The 15,973-nt window shown below is 36.0% G+C and overlaps 2 protein-coding genes across 4 annotated transcripts; both read right to left on the bottom strand.

Annotated features, from left to right (window-relative positions):
* Positions 1 to 1,011: 1,011 nt before the first annotated feature.
* On the bottom strand, positions 1,012 to 9,469 carry LOC118438624. Of its 3 annotated transcripts, XR_004836954.1 has the most exons (5): positions 9,288 to 9,469; positions 8,931 to 9,199; positions 5,878 to 8,856; positions 2,028 to 5,272; positions 1,012 to 1,678 (listed from the first exon to the last, which is right to left on the bottom strand). XR_004836954.1 is itself a non-coding variant. In XM_035859160.1 (4 exons), the coding sequence occupies exons 1-4, from the start codon at positions 9,306 to 9,308 to the stop codon at positions 1,543 to 1,545; spliced, it is 636 nt and encodes a 211-aa protein (XP_035715053.1). In that variant the 5' UTR covers positions 9,309 to 9,455; the 3' UTR covers positions 1,013 to 1,542. The 3 variants fall into 3 exon arrangements, 1 of the variants encoding a protein (XP_035715053.1); XR_004836953.1 differs by having other exon boundaries at positions 5,878 to 9,199; positions 9,288 to 9,468; XM_035859160.1 differs by lacking the exon at positions 5,878 to 8,856 and having other exon boundaries at positions 1,013 to 1,678; positions 2,028 to 2,237; positions 9,288 to 9,455.
* Positions 9,470 to 11,181: 1,712 nt separating this feature from the next.
* Positions 11,182 to 13,934, bottom strand: LOC110858876. The gene is made up of 4 exons (XM_022107761.2): positions 13,445 to 13,934; positions 12,813 to 12,922; positions 12,013 to 12,347; positions 11,182 to 11,397 (listed from the first exon to the last, which is right to left on the bottom strand). Exons 1-4 carry the CDS (start codon positions 13,849 to 13,851, stop codon positions 11,326 to 11,328), a joined length of 924 nt encoding a protein of 307 aa, XP_021963453.1. The 5' UTR covers positions 13,852 to 13,934; the 3' UTR covers positions 11,182 to 11,325.
* Between the last annotated feature and the right edge of the window lie 2,039 nt (positions 13,935 to 15,973).

Here is a 15,973-nt window from a genome sequence, read left to right on the forward strand (position 1 = left end):
CGCTACAGACACGGTCCGCCCGAATCTTCTCAGCAGTTCCATATCTTCCCAAAAGCCCATAGAGCAGTAGAGTACCGTATTCATTGTCTAAGTTGAACCGGTCCGAAGTTGGTAAAAAATCCTGTCGGGTTGAAAATTTATTGCATCCATGACGACACAATTCTGTGAATTTGTTTGCCCTAAAAATGTAGACACTTTGTAAAGTATTGTTTTGAAATTGAGCTAAAATGTTTGGCTCAATTGGTGACGTCGTTTGGGTTTGAGGGAGGAAATGAGTAATACTTTGGGTGAGACGGAAATCGATAAAGATCCGAAATGTGGGCTGTTTTGTGAATGTTGAACGTTTTAGGGTATTAATTAAGTTGAAGAAATTGGAAAGATTTACAGGGAAGTTGGAAACTTGGGCGGAACATGAATTGCAAATTCTACTCTTTGCTGTTGCACTGTTAAAAATTGATGGGATGTTTGCTCTGTTAATAAAATTTGTTCTTAGAATTGGAATTTGAAAAGATTTTTCCAATTCTGGTTGAAAAACGGGGCCAAAATTGATTAGTTCTAGGCAACAAAATTTGCTAAAAATTTGCAAAAATGATATCAAATTCAGCATGATTGTAGTCGAGATGTTGCTCTATGAAGGAGAAAATCGGGTACGAATGTCCATCGCCTCATGCATACGCCTACGTACTCTTGCGTATTAACTAGCTTCAGCTACTTTATGGGAAGACCTTGTCCGTCTGTCTGTCTTTCGGTCATCAGGCTACTGCGTGAACGGATCAAAATAATCGAAATCGGTTTGCAGCATCAGACATGTGACCCCATGGGGAGGATCTATGATCATAATCATCTTTTTGGGGTCAATCGGATTACCTCCTACACACACGTGGGTGTGATCACATAGTTAATTTCCATGTTTCGCCCTATTGCCAAATTTCGTTTGATACAGTTCATTTATAAACTTTATCCCAGCTTTTCGCAAAGTCTGTACATATGTATACACTCACGGCACTTGTTTCTCTAGCAATTGGTCAAATTAAATGTCATTAAAATAAACATTCTAGCTTTAGAAGTATGAACAAACGGATGTTGTTTATCCTAATAGCAATGGAAGACTTGTAAGAAAAATGAAAAAATTGTGCAAATTGTATACATGAAATTTTTTAACCTCAAATAAACTTGTTTTTCCGTTCACCTGTCGTAACCAATATAGGTAACTTTAACAGTCACTTTTTTTTATTTTAATCAATACACATTGTAAGCATCATTTTAAGCAAAAAGTTGGATCTTGAAATCTGGCGAATGGCGAAGTACTTATATATGTATTTGATATTTTTTATTGGATTAAGTAATATATGTATACGTGTAATAAATAGGTATGTATGTACATATCTTTCAAATAATTCGCAATGATTAAATGCTTTTAACAAACATAAATAATATATTTGTAAAATAATAGTATTATTATGCATCCTTAGTGTAAAGGTAGGGAACTATTACTTTTAGAATGCAAAGATACGAACATGTAACCGTGGCAGATTATTTAAATTATTTCTGCAAATTAAATGTCCACCTCGTGTCCGTCGCCATAACGTCAATATTCGACTTGGTTACCTGGTAGCCACTTTCCTCCAAGTAGTGCACATACACTAGAGCCACAGATAGAACGCCGTCACGATTTGTGCTAAAAGGGTATACAGACCAAAATCATTACCACATCAAGTTCCTTAAGTCAAATAACGTTTCCATGCAGTCATGTAGGAATAAATAAATTTTATGTAAATTTAAAGTTGCAAAATGTAAGTAAAAAAGAGAAACTGAAACACTTATTTTTCTAGAATATTTGACGAAAATTTTGACAATACTTGACATATTAATTTGTGTAATGACATATCATGATTAGATACAGAGCATTATTGATATGAATAGATGAAATACAATGAAATTGAGCGTTTCGGCGATATAGTGGGAGTGGTTTGGGTGAAGTGAGATTTAAGCTACTTCGTTATATTCGTTTACCGCGGTTTATTTACCTCTTCGAGGCGGTAACACTTTCCCAACATTCGTTCCAACAATCAGCTCCAGAGCCATCTTTTCCCACGTGCAAATACGTTGAGGCTCCTCGTCCACGCACTACGAGTTCAGGACGGGCAGTTTTCATCCATTCCTTCTCTGAGGAAGTCAGTCCGAAAATATTGACGCCCCATCGATCTTCCCCATATTGCCCGAAGTTCGACTGGCAACTATAGTACCCAAATAAATAAAATAAAGCAAATAAATTAAAGCTACCAAACCCATTTACTTCATATAGCCCGAGTCAGAAATAAAAAAACCTCCGCTTATAAATCATTTTTTCTACGAATTGGTCGGACTTATGTTACCTCTCATGTATTTATTTATGTAAGTATTTATGTACATATGTTGTGTGTGCATGTAATTTGGCACTTGATAGAGATTCGATTAAGTATTTATTTAAAAACCCGTCATCTTGGTTACCAAGACCTGCTTTGTTTTAAATCTAGAAGTTTCAAAATTGTGTGTACATTTTATGTAGTTTATTTTGTGTATGTATGTGTTAAGCTTAACATGAGTATGATATGGAATGGGTTGGTGGGTGGGAGGTCTAAAAATCGGGGATTCTTTGACTCCGTAATACGTGGACATTACTTCCCTAACTTTGTACTATACTAATTATTGCAAAAATGTCAAGCTACTCATAATAGTTTCTGTTTTGACTCAATGGGACCGTTCATAAATTATGTAACGCCGGACGGGGGGGGGGAGGGGTCTGAGAGTTGCGTTACAAGATGTGACGAGAGGGGAGGGGGGGTCAAAGTCCTGCGTTACGTCACGCAAACTAAAATAGGTTAAAATCAGTGATTGTGTAAACAATAAACCCTGCGGTTTGAAAATTTAAGAAAATTAGAGTCCTCGTGTTGTCGAAGTATTGAACTGTTGAAGTTGTATTCTCTTAAACGTTCCATTGCATGTGTGTTTTGAAGTTGAATTCTTGTGTCTCAAGTTTCCATTTTCCATGTACTCGAATGGCGATTTTGAAACCTGTTCATATATGTGGGTTTTTTAGGTGAAGATTTAATTTCACATACAAGTCGATAATTTTTAAATTTGCAAGAAGCGAGGTTAGTATGTTGACATTTTCTTCCAAGAGTAAACAGAAATAAAGTAAATAAAAATTAACAAAACGGTGAACATCATGTTCACAGTTGGACGGACGGATAAGGTGGTTCCATAAGCCGTGACTTCAAGTAAATATGTACGTCAACTTACGTTACTATGCAGGTCCGCATAACTCAGAAATCAGGGATGAAAATCTTATCCAAGAGAAATATGTAAGCGTAATTGAGCATGCCTACTTAAAGTACGTTAACGCTCTTATTATTTAGCATATATATTTATTTCTTATTTCATAAACGTGTCCTATTTCATTGGGTGAACCATCAACGGCTAAACTCATTTCAGAAATTTTGTGGCCAAGTTCTTTGACACATCCACCTGCTTGAACAAATCTATGAGACTTGTTATTCGTTTGTCAGGTAATCCATATCGTTTTAGGCTGGGGGAATGGAAAATTTCCTCCAGAGCGTTTACATTGCTCACCATCTTCTCCTCTACCGCTTTCTTAATAATCTTTCCATGATATGGAAGTTCATATAGTTCAGCTAGTGAGGATTTAATTTCCTCCAAAGAAATTGTTTTCTTATCTGCATTGCTGTAATTCGCCGCCAGAGTTTCCTTTTGTTTTTTATATTCCTGAACAAGATTCTCTAGTTTTTCAAACCTTGGACTATCACAAGTAGGATTTTTGGACTTTTCCTCGTCCTGAAGTTGTTATAATCTGTCCAAATATGCATCAGCTGTATGAACCAGGGAATTTTGATTCAAAAATTGACTTGCTGTTAATTGCAGTTTTCGCATAATCTGAACCTCATTCTCAAGCCCTCTCACTCCACTCTCCACCTCCTTAATTATCTCTTTTTTTATCTCGGCCTTTGATGCTTTTTCCGCCACTAATTTTTGCACATGTGGGTTAATAATGCTGATACTCTCTTCTACAACTTTCTCGTATGTTACCAAATGGTACCACATATAACAACCACAAATTGTACAAGTGTCCTAGCCATATATGCTGCAATAGCATATGGACTTGCATCAATTTCGAAAACTGATGATGGAGTAAGCTCATCTATAAAACTTCGTTTTGTAGATGAACAGTATCTGGGTATGAAAATTTGTATCCCGCGGTCGTGTACGGTTATACTGCATATCCCAGAGAGGCAAGCGTTCCACGTATTCTCGTTGTCAGTTACGTTACTATACAGTGTTGTAGATGTGGTCTGTGCTGCTTGCAAGTCTAAGCCATCCTGCAAATCTTTTAAAACCTCATCTTTCTTCTGCAATATATTCGCTTGTGCTTCTAAAACCCGTTTTGTACAATCAGCTAACGGACCACCTAATGCCAGGCATATTTCCCTAGTCTGATTCAAACTATACGTTTTTGTAGTATCGTGCGGTGTCATCATTTGAAACACTGAGAACAATCGGTTGATTTGTTCATATGTTTCCTCCCAACTGTCTGCAGCTGAATTGGCAGCTTTAGCTTCTTTTGCAAATGGAATATTTGCAGCTTTCTGCGCCAAATACTTGACAGCATCGTTATCCACGCAGTACACAGTTTTCTCATTTATGTCGATGCTAACATCTGCCAGATCCTGCATCAAAATGCTCTTCAATGTTCCAATTGACACGGCTGGATCAAATGATGGTGCGCCATGTGTAACCACAAATACAATATTATTAATCGCGTCTTGATGCAAATGAGCGAGTAATTGCTTAATGCAGCTACGAAAGAATGGCGTTAGCCGGGATTGACAGCTGTTTATAAAAACGCAAATGCCATGGATATAGTTATAACCCTTGATATGCTCTAATATCATGGTAAAATTGGTTTGATCCTGTTCGACGCCACGGGTGTCCCCAATGCCGGGGGTGTCCAGGATACGAATTGCCAAACCGTTCCACCCCATCACATAAGTTCGTGGCTGCTGTGTGCATGATTTACCAGTTTCACCGCTTTCATTTTTGTCCAGACCAACCTCAACAGTGTTTCCGGCTACTTCGAATTTGATTGGGATGATTGGATTGAATGGATTTTTCTTTGCGTCATCAATCGTCGGATATGTGAAGTAGGTGGCGAGTCCATTTATAAATGTTGACTTGCCTGCGCCAGTCTCTCCGAGAAGCAAAATGTTCATTTTGACTACAAAAAAAACAAGTAGAAACAGAGCAAGGTTTAAAATGGCGACTCATTTAATTATTCTTATCGATATCCGACCCGGAAGTTTGAACATATTGGTATGAAATGGAATAAATAATGTTTCTTACAAGGGACACTCACGAGGTGTGAAATGTAGTTTTAAAAAAATTGAGCTTTTGAATCTTTGCAAAATTTCGCAATTTTCTTAAAGATTATTGTCCGCCGAAAAAAATCTTAAACATATCTCAAAAATTAAAAATTTGTTATTTTTAATTTTTCTCTTAAAACATCAAAATCTGTGATCATTTTAAGCACAAATTTATGAAAATCCCACGGAAATTGCAATAGTTATGGAAGTTTGAAGTTTGTCGAAAATGCAAATTTTTAAGTTTGGCGCCACGGCACGGCGCCAAATAAAAATTTAGACCGAAAAAAGAATATATCCTTCATCTGGGGTCATAGTAGATTCTAAAAAACATAGTGGGTACTCTGAGCACGACCGACACCTCGTGAGTGTCCCTTGTTAGCTGTTTATGTATTTATGTATGCTAGTGCAAAATGTGTATTAATTTCCCATATGCACATGCTAATTGATAATTTAAACTTACTTGCAGAATATTGGGTTACGTAACAGACATTTACAAAGAAGTGACTGCCCTGTAATCCAATCCAATCCACGAGTGGAGTTTTAAGTTTGTTGCAGGATTAAGCTTTGGTGTGGCCTGAATTTCAGCGTCTGAATGCTCTTCATGGAAAAGTGTGGGGTTATATACGGCTCGAAAATCAAACGGCTCCAATTTCTCGGCTGATTATAACTACATATACTCCACCTCAATGATTGGGCAATTAGGTAATCTAGACTTCATAAAGGACTATCCAAAAAGGATGTTATCCAACTCATGGGTCAAGGTATCATATGCCTACCTTGCTAACTATGACTACATGGGTCGCAGAAGGGGGCCGTGTCAAATTTCTGAAGATCGACTACATGCTTTATGTACGGCCCCTTATCTGTTTACGCTGAACTATGGAATTTTGCAAGCCGCACTTGAGTCATATAACTGACAAGTTGATCAATTTGCTTTGTGGATTAAATGCTCCACTCCAACCTCATACGTCAATTATTCAACGGGATGACGGAATTTCTGCAAAGTGAACACCATCAAATCCCAGGACCACCAAATCCCAGGAGTAAAATTGTATCAAATATTTTCGGAATTTCTGTATCCGTAATTTCCGTCTGTACCCTGTCTCATAGGACTGGCTGTAAAACTTGACGTATTTACTTGAAACTTGGTGGATATACTTCATTATTGAGGTCAAAATATACACGAATTTCGAAAATAGGCCCCTTCCGTCAATCGGGATATTAGAAAGGGGCGTTCGTTTGTTGTGTGACAATATTATTTTTATGTGATCATACGCAGTAGATACATAAATATCTCAGTTCTTTTTTATTTGAATTTTTTCGAATATTTCATACGCAGTGGAGTCTCCAAAAATTTCGAATATTTCAAAAAAATTAAGATTGTTATCGGATGTTATACCATAAGTATCTGGGATCACAAAAATGGGAATTTTATGAAAATCCGTGTAAAATTGGATTTTTGGTGGGTTTTTGAAGTGGGTAATAAATAAAAGGTTGCCTTGCAGCTTACGCAGAAGTTCTGCCTTTCCTTTGTACCTTTATTGTGAGAGTAGCGCAATTGCACAAATTGAAGTTAGACCTTTACGAACACGGTGCAATATATATGAATGACATATATACTAAATCCAGAGTAAATTTTACTCTATATAAAGCTCACCTTACTATGGACTTATTTAGTATAGTTTACTTAAAAGAATTAAGAGTGTATGGTTAAGAAGTTCAAGAAACAAAGATCATCCTGCTTCTTCTGATTGATGAACCAGGTCGAACTCAGATTTCTACAATTTCGATGTCAAGAAGTAAACGTCGTGTCAACTCATATTTGTCATGTCATAGTTGTCTTAAATGTCTGACATTATTTATAAATGTCCGACAAATATGACATTTATGACATGACAGTTACAACATTCAGACCCTCCAGCTTAACTTTAAGCGCTATAATTTACGTAAATAATACAGCACTCAGAATGATTCCCAATTTTAATTATATTTCTCATCAATTTTAAATTTGTCATCCAAACGAATACATATTTATAACATATTTTAAATTATATTAAAAATTAACTCAGTATTACAAATCCCATGGTTCTGAAGATGTATTTAAATTTGTTATACAGTAGGGTCAGGCGCTTAAAATATAACGATTTTGGCCTTGAATAACCCCGGAACGGTTTGTCGTAGCGGGTCAAAATTTTGAACAGAGGATCATGTTATCCTCAGGTAGTTGTGTGCAAAATTTCAACTCTCTACTTTCAAAAATGCCTCCCCCACAGCCCCCAGAAGGTGAGGCAGTCATTTCAATTCTTTTCAAACTCCGTCTAAAAAATCCAGTCTCCACAGAAAAGATTTTCTTTTTAAGTATCCGAACTCAAAAATGCCCATTTGACTTACATCAGGGGACTGTACAGGTATTTTACTATTCGAAATGATTTTTATCCCCAATCTAGGTTCAAGGTCTTTTGCATAACCTTGGGTTAACTTTGTCGTCTGGGAAGACGCTGCGTCCCGATGAATAATCACCTTATTTATTTATTTACCGTGCTATTTAGGAAAATGTTACTCTAAAAGCGGTTTCGATACACGGTCCACATCATACTTTGCAGATACCTTCACTTTTTGGGGGACTTTGATAAGTGGGAGGACACCACGACCCGACATTGCACCCCCAGCCATAAACTGTTTATAAAAGTTCTTCTCACGGGGAAGCACCAACTTGAGTGAATTGTTTTCGGCATTTGTCGTGTAGTAAGCTCTTCGAACCTAATTAGTAATTTGTGGGGAAAATAGTGCTTCGTCAAATGTCACTAAAAACAAACTCTTATTCCCTAACAGAAAATTTGAATAAATTTTTTTGCAAAGACGGGCACGATTTTTTTCCTGTTTTTCAGTCAGCTGATGCACACGAGTTTTCCGACGAAGTCGTTTTTCAAAAATCTTAATTTCTCTTTTCACTCAATGCTTAGACACCCCAGCCTTACGGGAAATTTCCTTTTGGGTCGATGGATTGCCTTTTGAGGTCAATAGGTCAATTTTCTTAAGCACGGTCGGAATTAACACTTTTTTTGCCTTGTTGGATGGGGTGGTGGTTGTCCTTAGCTCAAAGGGGCCATTCAACGGAACGATAAGCGCCATGTGATTTCTAATTTTTGGCTTGATTCTTTGATATAACTCGTTAGTCAATCCCGATGTAGCTTGAAAAAAGGTTCCATTGTGAGACGCGTTTTTCGATCTCCATCTCTGCCACTACATATCTGCGCTCGATATGAAGTAAAGGGAGATAAACCGAGGAGGAGGAGGCGTAATATTGCAAACATTTAAGGCTTCGCTTATGAAAAGAGGAAAATTTACACTGGTTTTCGTACGGTGTACTGAATGTATTTAAAGGTTTTGAGCTTAAGTATTTTTTTTTCAAAGGGTTCATTACTTTTTAAGAGTTCGTCTGGGTGTTTGACCGATCGGGAAAAAATGCAAGATTTATAAACCCACAATCACGTTAGGAACATTTAAACTTACCATCCTCCATAGATGATGAAGGGCATCTGCCTGGATTTCCGATTAGTTGGAATTACACCGTTTTCATTTTCGGATTTTAATACAACTAATCCTTGATTTTGAAGTTGTGCCTTAAGCAGGAAATTATCATTTAGTTTTTCATAGTTTGTGTCACGAAATAAAAAATTGGTCCCCATTGAAGCACGTGTCATCGCAGTGGGAGCGGCGTCCTGCCCACCCAGCGGAAAGGAGGATACCCTCATTGATAAAACAAAGGTTAGGGTGAGGACCTAGAAATTTAGTAAAGCAAGTACTTTTCAGTTTCAAAATATAACTAAATTTACTAAATTAATTTTTTCAAACTTACAAAAGTCTTACCAAAATTTTTAGATGACGCATTTCAATTTTTTTTCTTGACGAAAATTTTCTCACCCACAAACTTTCAGCTCAGACGGCAACAAGCTTCTGTCGGGGGACAAGGGTCGTCTCGTTTTGTACCCATTTCTGGGCAGAAGTAGGATCAAGAAACTCGTTTTCTTACTCTGTTTTATGTTTTAACATAAATACCTAAAATTATTTATGTTCATGGCAGACAGTTTTATTTATGATTGCGGATTTGTATGTGGTTAATGAATGCAGGTGGAAAAAATCAGAACATAAGTGTGTATAAACCAGCCACAGAAAACTTGATGTGGGCATTAAGCTTGACCTCGTCTTTCACTTTGCAGATTATTTTACGAGACTACATATGTAAATAAGGATGCGAACGACAATTAGTTATGAGCAGAGTCCGGGTATGTATGTATTTTAAACTTTTTCAATAATAACCCGATCGGATTGAAACTTTGGAATATTGTTCCTGGTCAGGCATAGGTCACACCGTCAAAAAAATGTTCTCACATATTTTACATATTTCCAGGTTTTGGGACATCTAAATATGTTTTAACATATTTCGACGATTTTGCCGAAATTTTTTCATACACATAAATATGTTTTGACATATTTCAGCGATTTAAAAAAAATATATATTATTTTTAATACAAATAAATATGTTTTTACATATTTCAGCGATTTTTTCGAAAAAATATATTCTTTTAGAGAAACCTCAGAAATTCACAATTTATAAAAAATTCCGATCATCGTAGAAATAATACCAGAGAATGTTGAAATGTTTTTAGTTTGTCACTTTGAAATGTAAAAGCATTTTTTGGCATTCCTGCAGTCAAATAAGTTAAATTTGGGTCAATTTAAAGCGAATTATGTTTTAAATACATATTTTGACGATTTGATTGAACATTTTACATAAATATTTCCGGGTTTTTAAGAACATATTTATCCGGACGCGGGTTATGAGTCTCGTCAAAGATGCTGTTTAAAAATATGGTGCAAACAAGTCTATAAGATTGAGCTATGCATGTTAAGACTCTTACGGTTATGTTTATATAGAAGAGGATTTTGATATAAATATGCATATTTATGTACATACATACGTGCAATCTTTTTAATTAGCAGACAAGTTTCACTGCATAAAATTCGTTACCTTTGTTGTTATCGTAACGTGGAAAAAACTTGATTATTACTAGAAGGTTTGCGAGACGCCACACTTTCTGGAAAAGTTGTCCATTAGGGCTGGCAAATCCGGATACATGGAATTCGAAAAATCCGGATACATGGAATTCGAAAAATCCGGATTTTTTGGATTTCGAATTATCCGAAATCCGGATTTTTTGGATTTCGAATTATCCGAAATCCGGATTTTTTGGATTTCGAATTATCCGAAATCCGGATTTTTTGGATTTCGAATTATCCGAAATCAGGATTTTAGTTTGGAATAAATTCGGATTCCCTTAATTTCAAAATTAATTTTCGTTTGCTATGCAAAGATATAAATTGTTGGGAAATGTGTGAATTTTTTAAAATGTGCGCATGTCATTCGTCCAAGATAGTTTCTGAATAATCTCCCAACTCAACCTCATCTTTTGTGAAATTTCGCATTTGTTAGTATGTACATCAGCTTAAAAATGCTATTTTGCTATTAATAAATATAAACCAAGTCAACAATAACCTGAGTAAAGTAACAATAGAGGTCTCCCAACGTATTCTCACAGATTTGGACCAAACCAGCGTCAACTATAATTAGTTTGAAATTTGCGAATGGAACCATTTATTTTCAACTTTCAATTTGGTTTTATGCATAATTTAAAATAATAAAGCAATGTCGGCATAAAATATGAATATGAATTAAACAAATATCACACAGGAGACAACAAAGTTTAGCTTTAAGACAATTGTTGATTTATTGTAGGCATATGTACATACTTACCTACTTTAACAAATTACAATGTATGTAACAATGCATTTACTTATGCGTTGTCATACCCAATCACCAGACCAGCATGTGTTGAAAATGCAAGCTTCACCCCAAGTAGCAAAATACAGAATGATTGATCATATTCTCCAAAATTTCTTCATTCAGCATTTTCCACGTCTACAAATACGGAATGAGTTTCAGATTTACATAATGCAGGCTTTATCACGCAAAAATTAGTAATCACATGGCACTAATGTTTCCGTTGAATGACACCTTTGAAGAAGTGATTTTTTTGGGGGCGAGGGCCGAGCTTTTTAATTAGCTACATTTCTAATCAATTAGTAATTGATAATTAGAAGGAAAATGTTTTGTTAAATTAAAGGGTAGTTAATTGGTAATTAAACTCAGGTAGCCAATTAATTACAACATTGACCAATTAATTAATGATTTTTAATGACTTTCTAATTAATTAGTAATTAAAATCAGCTTCGGTACTAGTACTAGTTAAGGTTGATTAGTAATTACTAATTCGTTTAAACATGCTAGTTAATTAGATAATTAATTAGATTGACTAATTGATTAGAAAGCCTTGGGGGGGAACAAAGTTCACAAACCCTCCTTGAGTTTCACCAATTTAAGGGAAATGCGAGACGAAACTGAACCTTGCCGCCAAAATATTTCTCCAGTGGGCTCATTCAATGGAAAAATAATTGCCACGTAATTAATACTCTTGGCTTGATTTTTAAATATAACTCGCTGGAAAATCCCGCAGCAGAAAATTTATGCACGTACCCCCATCCTTTTTGAAATCTCTTGACTTCCTTTTCTCCTCAGATCGGGGTGCATGCGTTGCTCCAACTTGTTAAAAATTCTAGCCCCTACGCCACTCATGACATCAGCCAGTGGATTAAATCTCCTGAACGGTGGGGGTGGCAGGGGAGGGGTCAGCTCGATGTGAAGCTTTTTCAGGGTTAATCCGAAATCGAAATCGGCCAAATATCTGGTCCCGTTTTCGTCCGTTCCGAACTGAGCAAACATGAAAGCGTCGACGCCGCCGGGTTGAAAGAGGAATTTGCCCTTGCCAAAGATCGGGAAGTAGAGTGGGCCAACTTTTAGACGTCCAGTCCCTGTAAAAATATTTACGTGAGATTTATAATAGTGAGGTTGCACAAAGATTAATCTTGCGCAACTTACTTAATCCTAATCATGATTAAAGATTAATAATTTAGTCACACTTCGTCGGGATTAAGGATTAGGGATTAATGATGTAGTAATATTCCGTTGGGATTAAGGATTAATGGTGTGGTAATATTCCGTCGGGATTAAGGATTAATTGCATCAGATTTACTGGGATTAAGCATTAAGGATTATTATCCTTAATCCTTAATCCAGTAATCACGATTAATTACTCTCTGATTAAAGGTGATTAAATGCGATCTTTGTATGTAAATGCAATCAAAATTACAGTCACAATTACCAAATCATTAATTCTGCTCAACCTCTCTAAAACCGGGTTTTAGTTATCCCAGACATACTTTTCTAAGGTTTAATTATGAACATTTGCAATTTTTTCTGCTGTCTTGTTTGCATACCTGAAATAGTTATCGATTCCAAAGCAATTGATAAGTTGACAAACATTTTTTCCAAGTCGGCATTAATCCCGGTGACGTTAAATTTTGATAAGTCCTTGATGTAGACATCTCTGCAAAAATAATTATTAAATAAATCTTGTCATTGAACATATGTAATGTACACCAAAATTCACATGCAAATTGCGGATATGCACTTATTTCTAATTTTTAGTAGATTATCAATATCGATAGAACTTTGTGAGTGTGGCCCCTCATTCGTACAGAGGAATAGGGCTCCCAAATTAAAATTCATTCCCAAAATTTCCAAACATATATTTATAAATTTTGTTACACATTTCATACAAGAATATTTATAAATAAACTTTTCGCTATAATCTCAAATTACACAAATGTTTTGCATATTATTTAGAAAATATGAATCCATATGCATTCATATTGTTTGCGAATATTTCAACCATGTTAGGTGACAAAGAGAACCTGACGTATTAAATTCAAAAATATGGAAAATCATTAGTTTTACGTAGTTTTTTTCGTATGTACATATTTCATAAATGTTTTTCGGTATTTTCATAAACATTTTTTCGTAAATACATACATACCCGCCCTCTGTTAATAATTATTTGACCACCCACCCAATCGTTCCTTGGACCGGGGAATTAGAATTTTCTCCACCGTCGCCGCCACCACTCCTCCCTATTTTCTCCCCATCCAAAACAATTTCCGGGATATAAATCGGGTCCAGCGGTTGTAGTCCGGTGCTATTGTCTCCTTTTGCTATGCGATCTTGCGCGTCCAAAATCAGTTTCAGTATGACTGACGTAATCACGTCGTGATCACAAAGTCCTGCCCGATTCCACTGCTTCTCTTTTTTCGGAGCTGGTTTTTTAACGGAAGATTTATTATTTGGAATTATTTCGTTTTCTTCTGATGATGACGAAAAAGAAAACCAATCATCGTCTTCTTCCTCCTCAGAATTTGCGACGACGGATGAAACCAAACACGTTAACAGGATGAGAATTGGTAAATTGTAAAATTTCATTTTTTTTTAATTGGAAGAGTGTTTTATTAAGACGTTACTAATTTGAGATCAAGTGGACATGTGAATGAAACTTGATGATTTCATCCCAATCATTACTAAACTCCGTGCAAATTTTGCTCATTACTAACCTTGAATTTATGCAGGGTTTGTGGAGAATGGTGTCTGTTTTCATTCATTTTTACCATTTATACTTATTACGTGAACTCACTTTGTAAGTAACATGTACATACACTGTGTAACGTATTTAATGATTCGGGCAGAATGTAATGCAACATAGGGCTGAGTTAAAAATGGCATAAAAATTGACTTGTAATCCTACATACTTTTATCTACGTAAGAGTTTAATCGTCTCGGGTCAAGCGAGGTGAAGGAATGAATGCTTGATCCAGACGAATTTGGCATTTGGAACATATGTAAAGTCGAATTGTACATACGTACGTACCTATAATCGTCATTAAATTAAATGAATTACTCGTACTAATTGAGGACATCAATACATATGAATATTCTCAAGTTCATGCCTGTCAACATCGCAAGATAAGTAATCAATGGGTGAAATAATGTTGAACGAAGTAAAGAAGTAAATGATTCGTTTAACATACTTGCGTATTTATCTTAAAAATGTGTACACACAATAATATTTTGTTTTATTTACACTTTTAAAAAAATTGCAATTAATCCTTTAACGTCAATATATGTACCGTAAATACTCTATTTATAGCCGGGATAAAACTCAAAACTGGGTATCACAGACCCGGCTACAATTAGGGACCGGCTATAATTAGAGACCCGGCTAAATTTTGTTCCTCGCTAATTTTTAATATCATAAAATGGCTTTTTGTCATGATTAAGTGCATTCTTGGTCAAATAAAATTAAACGTTTTGTTAATTTTGACCTCATTCGTGCATTAATCGAATGTACAGCATTTTCTTTAATGGGCTATGAACGGGGACACAGTGGATAAGACAGGCATAATTAGAGACCCGGCCATAATTGGGGACCCGGCTATAATTAGAGACGACCCGGCTATAATTTGGAAATCTTGGTCTCTACACCCGTCTATATTTGGAGACCGGCTATAATTAGAATATGGCTATAAATAGAGTTTTTACGATATATCAGATTCAACATCAAACCAGAAGAAATTTTACGAATGAATCAGTGTTAACCTTGCATATTAATTTACAATTCAAATCGTTAGTTATTTACAAGTATGTAGACAGCTTGTACATAAATTTCCTTTACAAAATTTGCGAAAGCTCTTCCACGCTTTTCCTAGTGTCTGTTTCTGTCCGTAAAAAATTAACGCATGATAGTCCAAAATTTGAGTAATTTTTTATTTAAATCAGATATGTATAATTAAATTTTAATATTTAAGAAATGTTTTTCCCAAGCCAAGACTTATGTACATACTTAAATTGTATGGTTAAATTGTGCCCCATAATTCATTTATTATGAGTAGCAATAATAGATTCACCTTATGGGTCTGACTACAACCTTTACATTCGGCATCTTTTTATGCCTAATCTGTCTCCTTAAATCTATAAATTTGTTACACATTCTCCCGAAGTGGACAAATCCATAAACGATCCTCAGGGCAACAGCCTTGCCCCCGGATGAAAATGCTTGTGCATTCTCTGCCATAAACTTAACCACGCAGAACGCCACAACCCCGGAACAGAGGGAGAATGCTGGAAAAATTAGATCCATGGAGACAGGGTGCGACTCATGGAATGTTGCCTTCTCCTTAAAACCACTAAACAAGTACTGCACGAATTCTGACCGTTGACCTGGTCCGTAGATTCTATTTTTCTCTCTTAACAATAACACCATCACGTACAGCCTGTGCCACATCTCAGTCAAACCGGACTCCTGCAAGCGTCTCCACTCTTTCGCGAAGTAGGGCACAAGCAAATTTCTGCTACCAGTTCTTAGCGCGAAAACTCGGAATGGTGAGGTCCCCTTATTTCCAACAATGTAACGGTTCTTCGAAAATTTTACTAATTTCACTATTCGTTCTAACGTATCTTTCATGACAAATAAGGCCACCATCGGATAAGGAAGGGTTGAATTTTCATAAAGCATTTTTTTCACCATACCTGACACCGACTTGTCATTATA

This window comes from Folsomia candida, unplaced genomic scaffold (assembly GCF_002217175.1).
Source record: "Folsomia candida strain VU population unplaced genomic scaffold, ASM221717v1 Fcan01_Sc023, whole genome shotgun sequence".
Taxonomy (NCBI): Eukaryota; Metazoa; Arthropoda; class Collembola; order Entomobryomorpha; family Isotomidae; genus Folsomia; species Folsomia candida.

Excerpts from the sequence above, each read along its gene's own strand:
- LOC118438624 (XM_035859160.1), bottom strand. The coding sequence starts at position 9,308 with ATGCGTCATCTAAAAATTTTG. Across the intron at positions 9,200-9,287 it reads TGCGTCATCTAAAAATTTTG|GTCCTCACCCTAACCTTTGT; the intron begins GTAAGACTTTTG and ends CTAAATTTCTAG. Across the intron at positions 2,238-8,930 it reads TTCATCATCTATGGAGGATG|TTGCCAGTCGAACTTCGGGC; the intron begins GTAAGTTTAAAT and ends TGGGTACTATAG.
- LOC110858876 (XM_022107761.2), bottom strand. The coding sequence starts at position 13,851 with ATGAAATTTTACAATTTACCAATTCTCATCCTGTTAACGTGTTTGGTT. Across the intron at positions 12,923-13,444 it reads CCGGTCCAAGGAACGATTGG|AGATGTCTACATCAAGGACT; the intron begins GTGGGTGGTCAA and ends TTATTTTTGCAG. Across the intron at positions 11,398-12,012 it reads AGATTTCAAAAAGGATGGGG|ACGTGGAAAATGCTGAATGA; the intron begins GTACGTGCATAA and ends CCGTATTTGTAG.